Source organism: Glycine soja, chromosome 2, assembly GCF_004193775.1.
Source record: "Glycine soja cultivar W05 chromosome 2, ASM419377v2, whole genome shotgun sequence".
NCBI lineage: Eukaryota > Viridiplantae > Streptophyta > Magnoliopsida > Fabales > Fabaceae > Glycine > Glycine soja.
In genome coordinates, this window is record NC_041003.1 from 29742696 (window position 1) to 29751085 (window position 8390).

The 8390-nt window shown below is 34.7% G+C and overlaps 1 protein-coding gene across 1 annotated transcript; it reads left to right on the plus strand.

The window, feature by feature from the left end:
• Window positions 1-7503: 7503 nt before the first annotated feature.
• On the plus strand, window positions 7504-7989 carry LOC114374814. The gene is made up of 2 exons (XM_028332513.1): window positions 7504-7524; window positions 7609-7989. The coding sequence occupies exons 1-2, from the start codon at window positions 7504-7506 to the stop codon at window positions 7987-7989; spliced, it is 402 nt and encodes a 133-aa protein (XP_028188314.1).
• Window positions 7990-8390: the final 401 nt, after the last annotated feature.

Here is an 8390-nt window from a genome sequence, read left to right on the forward strand (position 1 = left end):
ATATATAAATTTTGTTGATAGATAATCTATGAGTATTTTTGTAAGTGCTTATTTTTTAAGGCAAATATATTATTATGTAGCTAAAGATAAAATGTATACATTTGTTGTACAAGATGTACATATCAACAAAAAAATGGAAACCTATTAGCCCTTCAAAACAAAATATAATTGAAGTGGCCTTTATAGAACGTGTTTGGATCTGCGTCGAAGGCCCTTGACGCGTGTATTTCGTGGTCAAACGTGGGAAAATCAGTTGATTGTGATGTTTGGCTTCTTCGCTGTACGCGATTCACCTCGTTGAAATTGATTTTGAAGTGAAACAAGGTCAGGACAGCTTCCACGTCAAGGTAAAATCGATTTCTACATTTGGGTCTCCGATTTCTCTTATTTTCCCTTCTCCCAACATATGTCTCAATGGATCTCTATCATTCATTCAAATTAAACTCTTCACCCACTGATTAATGTTGATGGGCATTTGATGTTGCGTGTCTGTGTTTTGTTGCCTTACAGACCAGCGCATTTGACGGGCATTAAATTTTAGTTTAGTTCCTTTCGTATTGGACAATGTTGGGCAAATTTGTTTCAATTAATGTTGATAATTCCTTTTGTAGTATAGATTGCAACCTATCTCAACTGGTGAACCTATGATGGAAGCTTGCTTGTGGGGCTTCTATGGAGGCTGGATCTTTGAGCTTCAATGAGGTCCTTTAATGGTGATTTTCCACCATGGAGATGCAGCGGAAGACAAAGGAGAAGAGGTGAGAGGAGGAGCCATCCACTAAGGAATAAGCCATGGAAGAAGGAGCTTCACCACCAAGATGAGCCTTGGATAAGAAGCTTGGAGAGGATGCTTCAATGGAGGAAAAGAAAGAGGGAGAGAAAGAGAGAGGGGCGAGCACGAAATTGAAGGAAGAAGAAGGGAGAGAAGTTGAACTTTGAGTTGTGTCTCACAAGACTCTCATTAATCAAAGTTACAACAAGTGTTACACATGCTTCTATTTATAAACTAGGTAGCTTCCTTGAGAAGTTTTCTTAAGAAAACTTCCTTGAGAAGCTTCTTTGAGAAAATTTCCTTAAGAAGCTAGAGCTTAGCTACACACACCCATCTAAAAACTAAGCCCACCTCCTTGAGAAGCTAGAGCTTAGCTACACACACCCATCTAAAAACTAAGCTCACCTTCTTGACAAAATACATGAAAATACAAAAAAAAGTCCCTACTACAAAGACTACTCAAAATGCCCTAAAATACAAGGCTAAAACCCTATACTACTAGAATGGTCAAAATACAAGGCCCAAAAGAAGGAAAAACCTATTCTAATATTTACAAAGAAGAGTGGATTCAACCTTGACCCATGGGCTCAAAAATCTACCCTAAGGTTCATGAGAACCCTAGGGCCTTCTTTAGTAGCTCTAGCCCAAGCCTCTTGGAGTCTTCTATCCAATACCCTTGGGGGGTAGGATTGCATCATCCTCTCCACCTTGGAAAGGATTTGACCTCAAATCCTGAGGTTCTTCATACTCTGGGCTCCTTCCCTTGACACCTGTAAAAAGAATAAAAACATATGTATTAGTGGTGTTGGGTATGTTAGAGTAGGGTAAGGTCTCAAAACTCCTTTCATGGACATCTTCCCATGAGGGAACATGGTTCCTCACCAAATCAATGAGTGGTGCTACAAGTATAGAAAAATATGGGACAAACCTTTTGTAAAAGTTTGTTAAGTCATGACAGCCCCAGATTTCCCTTATACTTGGTGGAGTGGGCCAATCAGGAATGATCTTTATTCTCTTAGGGTCCTTGGGAACCCCTTGATCACTATTTTAAAAATTAAGGAAAGTAATGCAATAAAGCGTACCTTTTTCTGTATTTTTATGTTGATTATTCCTACAAAAAAATATGACAAACCTAAGGTGTCCCATATGAGCACCTAAGTTTGTATTGAAACCAAAAATAAGAACAAACCTACCTAATGAGTCCCTATGTACATGAATCATGAAGACGTTGGGTGCATGATTGATTTTACAAAAAAGGGTTGCAACACTCAACAAATTCATCATATCACTTATTGTAGGGATTTGGTGCCTAATAATACCTATTTTGGGCACCAACAAAGCATAAGGATTTAAGCTCTTATGAAGCAAACCTTCATCCAACAACTCCTTTACATGAGGAATAACCTCAAGCCCAAGAGGTGTGACAGTGCTAACAAGTGTCTTTTTACAAAAGAGAAAATGTGGAGGTTGTCTAAGAGGGAAAGTTTCTTTAATGTTTGTCTTTATTGTAAAATGAGTTTCCTTCTTAGCTAAACTCTTGGAGGAGACACTTACCTCCTTACACTTCTCTTTAACCACTAATGGTTGTCCTTCTTCTTGGGGGTAGATTTCTTCACTAGATTCTTCCCCTTTTGCTTCTTCACTTTCACTAAAGGAAGGTGAAGTAGTAGCCTCATCTTGGCTACTATAAATGTCTTGGCCCCTCATAATCATGGTTTTTGTGGTGGGGCATTGAGAAGTAATGTGTCCTCTTCCAAGACATTTAAAGCACTTTATAGAGCTAGTTTTCTCTTGCATACTAGCCTTAGGGGCTTGCTTTTCTATTGTCTTCCCCTTATCATCTTTGGGCTTAGAAGGTGTCACCCCTAAGATGCCTTGACCTTGGTCTTTCTTTGGATAAGAGTGAGAGCCATAAGATTTTGAAGTAAAATTCTTTTTAAGTTGTTGCTCTACCCTTATTTCCCAATCTAAGTTAGCCTCTACATTGTCCTTCCCATGGAAGTATGAGAGGTTAATGTTAGCCTCTTGAGGCTTTCTTTCCTTTTCTCTTCTATGGGAGTGAGGTCTAAGATGTGACCTATGCCTTCCTTCGTAATAGTCACAAAGTTCTTCACTTAGGCTCTTGCAAGAGTTATGACTACTATAGGAGACATGTTTTTCTCTTTTTATTTCTTTCATTATTTTTCTTCTTTCTTCCTCTCTTATTTTCTTTCTTTCATCTTGACTTATTTCTTCCACTTTTTTTTCCTTTTTCTTTTCTCTCTTGTTTTTCTTTCCATAACTTGAGGGAACTCAACTCATCTAAGATTCTAGATAAAGGTTCTTTATGACTTGTACCCTCGCCATTAACACTAGATGAATGATGACTCATGTTGGTTCCTAAGTTGTGGTTCTTTCTTGTTGGAGGTTTGAAAACAAAAGGTAAAAGAAACTATGGTTGAAACTAGCCAAAATAAACACTAAAAGAGGTGTGAAAGATAAGGTAAAAAAAACTAATTGGTAAAAGGAAAGCTATCTAGGTGGTTTGACAATGGAAGGTAAAGGAAATAAGCTATGAAAGTAAGCAAGAAATGTAAACTAGGCGAATCCTAAGAGTGTTTGGATGACCACATTCAAGGTTCCCAACAAAACACTCACTATCCTAAGGAAAAAATGCCTAAAATTATTACACATAAATGGAAGTTTGGTAACCTATTGGAGGCTCCCAACACACTTCCAATGAAAGGCCTTTTTGTTACAAAACTTGAAAGCAATGAAGGTAAGTAAATTGTAAATTACAAAATTACAAAACGGTCCTCGATTTTGGTAGTTGTTCTCTCTTTGGTGATTCACTCAATTTGGAGTGCTTCTTAGTCTAATAGCTCTTAAGGTGGTTGGTCCCTTGCTTCTTGACTCAAATTCTTCAAGGGATGGCACCAATCCTCCTTCCAATTCCCTATATGGCAACCCACAAACAAGGAAACAAAGAGACAAGCAACAACCAAAGACCAAAAAAAATGAAATGAAAGCTAAACCAATGGAGTTTTAACAAGACAATTTTTCAAGGATTATTCAACAATTAAAGCAATGAAAAGGACATAGAAGCAAGCTAGGACTCAAAGAGAAACTTAGAATGGCTCTAGAGTAGAGTAAAAAAAAAAAGACTCAACAAACCTCTAGATTTGGCATTTTTTTTCACAGTAATTTTCAATTGAAATTTAGGAACTAAGATTGATATAACATAGGCACCAATTATAGAATAAATTTTGAGAAGCTTCCTTGAGAAAACTTCCTTGAGAAGCTAGAGCTTAGCTACACACACCCATCTAAAAACTAATCTCACCTCCTTGAGAAGCTTCCTTGAGAAGCTAGAGCTTAGCTACACACACCCATCTAAAAACTAAGCTCACCTCCTTGACAAAATACATGAAAATACAAAAAAAAAAGTCCCTACTACAAAGACTACTCAAAATGTCCTAAAATACAAGGCTAAAACCCTATACTACTAGAATGGTCAAAATACAAGGCCCAAAAGAAGGAAAAACCTATTCTAATATTTACAAAGAAGAGTGGATCCAACCTTGACCCATGGGCTCAAAAATCTACCCTAAGGTTCATGAGAACCCTAGGGCCTTCTTTAGTAGCTCTAGCCCAAGCCTCTTGGAGTCTTCTATCCAATACCCTTGGGGGGTAGGATTGCATCAACCTATTTCGTTACATTTGTGAGAGAAAAAATTGTTGGCTATTTTGGTTTGAATGATGTGAATCAAAATAGATTGTTCATGTTGCAATTAACAGGTAACCAACTACCATTTGTCTCAGAGTCTATTTAACTTTGCTTATGTTCATTTGTCTCTACAGAAGACTCTCATCCTTTTTTGTCTCTTTGGTAGATCTTTGCTTTGATATTTTTTGTTACTTTAAAGTGTTTTCTGAATTTTTATGGTTCTGAGTGTCATTTTAATGCATTGGTTTCAACTTGTTACATAGGTTCAACTTGGTGTAGAGGCTGTTGAAAGAGTTTATTGAAGGAGAGTGTAGAGGTTAAGAAAACAAAAGGGAAGTTAAAAACTATTACAATGTGAGTTTATTTTATAGATATATATGGTTTCTATTTTGTGTTGTGACAAGCATTCACCTCTATCTCTGATAGTAGCATCAATACTATATATATGATACTAGTAACTCTGGTTTTTGTTCTGATTTGTTGGTCTGTGTTGTTATACTGTGATGTTGTGTTATTATTGTCATTAATAGTGTGGCTGTTCGTTTTTGTTTTTAACCATGAGAATTGATGGTGATTTTACAAAAAGTGGTGATATTGTTGGAACATACATGCAATCTAGATTGACCAAATGTATTGAGGAGGGACAATTACTAGAGCATCAATCCTATTTTAATTTTAATGATAATGATACTCCCATTAGAACTGTGGTGGCGGCTATGTACACAAATTCTCTATTTTCACTCCCTTGTGACAGGGGGCAAGATGACTAACAATAGTCAATGAGAAAAATTAGGTTTCTATCTATTTTTTGATACCTTTATTGTTTTTCTTGTTATTCATCTTATATTGCGATCTATGATTTCTTTTGGTATATTGAAGCAATAAAAAGAAATAAACTTAATTATATTATGTTCTATGATTATTTCATCATGACAACATTATCGTGTTATAGTTTTCAATTTGTACACTAAATTTTTTGCATTGCTAGGATGATAGGTAGCCAAATTTTAAATTGGGACAACCAGTTGATTCCTAATGACACCATTGATATGAACGAGATAGAAATAGTGCTCTATCATTAATGAATGATGTCTAATTTAGTCTATAAGCTACATGCCAACATTTTTTGAAGTCAATATTATCAATCTTGGCTTTCATGCCAAATTAAAAGTGTTTATTTTTATATTCATGTCTTGATTAACATTATTTTGATGAAGTCGTATTCTACTTTATTTATTCTAAAACAATATCTTAGTTAGGACACTGGCATCTTCTCCTGAATTTGTTTCCAACAAACTTACTCAACTCGTCAAGTTACGTTTAATTTCATCCTTGTATTTTGTTCTGTGTTACTTTTCTGTATTGCTTATTTTCTTTTCCTATTCTCTTTTCTCCATTTCTCCAAGCCTTATTTTAGTCTCTCATTTTTCATCTTTGAGCTTCTCATTTCTGATTTCTATTTTAAAGTGTTTTTATTAATTTGATTTGTGATGGTATGTGTAAAAAGTTGTTCCCAGTCCATTTGGTTTTTGCTATGTATGAAACTTTCCTTTGTTAATTTCAAAAGTTTAAAATTCAACAGTAAATAGGTTTTTGACATATAAAACATTTACCAATATAGATTTATCATTGATTTTATGTGAAAAAGAAAAGTAAAATTTATATATCCTTTTTTAATTTATTTTTTCATTTTTTCCTCTTCCTTCCTCAACACTGTTAGTGGCATTAGTGTTATGTTTTATCTCATCTACTATCATATAAAACAATATATATTTAATTATCAAGTACCTGGGATGCAGGGGTGTAGTGTCACTGTCATGGAGGTGTTGGGCTGCATCAAACTCTGGGACTTGACATGATCACTTCTTGTGCTTCAATTCAAGTAATTTTTTTCTTATTAATGTTATTCTTAGTTGATCACAATAGGGTATTATTAACATTTTTTGGCCAAGCATGGAAATTCTAGGCCAGTCATTGTCAATAGGGTAAGCACTCTAAACTGAGTGTAAACAAATTATTTATCACAATATATTTTGAGCTCACATAAGAGTGATTGAAATGACCTTAATGCTATCTTTTCCAAACCAACAAGACTAGAGTGTTATTTGTACAATACTATGTAACAATCTACACTACAAGATTTAATTACCAATGTCCTCCTTAGGTAATGGAGTCTTGGCACTTCCATTGATTTGTCATACTTGGAAATATCAAATAATATGGACTAACATTAATTTAATTGAGCCAAGAATCTAATTAAAAAAATTACAAAGTCCCCTCACTTTTTCCACCTTAGTCAAGCACATGCACTTTTTGTCAAACTTTCCTATCAGGAAAGTTGACAGTCGAAAAAAATACCATGCTTAGTCAGCATGAATGATTGAACAAAAAAACCAAGTTAAATTACAAGTGACAATAAATAATGTTCACTTGTGATTATGGTGGTCGGTGGATGCTTCACTGGCCACTTTAAAGTCATGAAAATGATATTATCAATTCTATCTTTTTTATTGATGAATGAATTTTATATTGGTCCTACTAATAAATAATAGACCAGATTATTAACTTTTAATAGTGGAGTAGCTTTATTTTGTTATCATGATTATTGGCTTGTTATTAACAATCTTTATGGTTCTAAGAGGTGATCATACTAAGAATGTGCCAAATAGTATTGTTGCAATGACATATACCATTTACCAATTCTGCATGTTAAAGTTTTGTTAATCACACATCAAGAAAATTCTTTAATGTAGAACTATAAGTACTGAGAAAGAAAAAGCTTATTGGGACCGTAAAGTAACTGAAGGCTTTATCATAGAATGCTTGGAACAAGTGTCCAAAGGAAAACGACATGATACAAGTTTTACCAAGAATGGGAGTTGACTAGAAAAAATTATGACAAATCAAAGTTTAAGAACAAGTTTCATAACCTTAGAAGACAATGGTGAGTATGGTATAAATTATTTAGTAAAGAAACTGGTCTTGGATGGGATAATGCCAAAATTACTGTTGATTGAAGTGATGAATGGTAGGAGAAAAACAATTGGTATGTGTTACATAAATGTGTATTGTTGTAAGTCTAAGTTTTTTGTATAGTGTATTTATCCTATGATAAATTCTAAATGTGCAGGAAAATCCTTTATATGGAAAATTTAGGATCAAGGGACTTCCATTTGCTCACAAGTTGATTGAACTTTTTAAGGATGTAGTTGCTAATGGAGAGTTCCAATGGGCTCCCTCGTCTGGGATATTGCCCGTTAGTGTTGAGGTTGATATGAATGATGGGTACCATCCAAGTCTTGAAGGCATTGGCCTAGATTTAGAGGAAGGCTCAAGTGATAGTGAAGATGCAAGTGTTGGTGCAATAGATGCTTTTGAGGGAATTCATATGAATGATTCACAAGGAACTATTAGCCAAGGAATTGTTAGTCAAAAGAGTAGGAAAAAGAGAAAGGGAATCAATCACACTAAAAAGTTAGCAAGAAGAAGGCAACTACCTCTTAAAGAATAGTTTATATAGTTAGTGAGATTGCATAAGCATGTAAGTGACGCAATGAAGTTGTGGCAAGTGCATCTATTCAGGAAGTGATCAATGAGCTTAAGACACTACCTGAATTACAAAAGAATTTACTATTTCATACACAATATTGCAACCTGAGGATGTTAAAGCCAACAAGAGAAATGTTTATTGTCATGCGAGGTTTATATATGCAAAGGATGCATTGGCTTAGGGATGCAGTTAAAAACCCCTTATTGTTCAAAGTTACTAACTAGATGTGTGTATTAGGGATGTAATTAAAAACTCCTTACTATTTTGTACTAGTGCTTAGATGTTTTCTTGTGGTGGTATAAGTTATGTTCTGTTGAACTCATATTATGTTTTGCTGTCAAATTTGGTTATGTTTCTTATTT

What these genes read in the sequence shown, in the direction of transcription:
- LOC114374814 (XM_028332513.1), top strand. Translation starts at nt 7,504, where the DNA reads ATGGTAGGAGAAAAACAATTG. An exon ending in TGGTAGGAGAAAAACAATTG is followed by an intron (nt 7,525 to 7,608) that starts GTATGTGTTACA and finishes CTAAATGTGCAG; the next exon opens with GAAAATCCTTTATATGGAAA.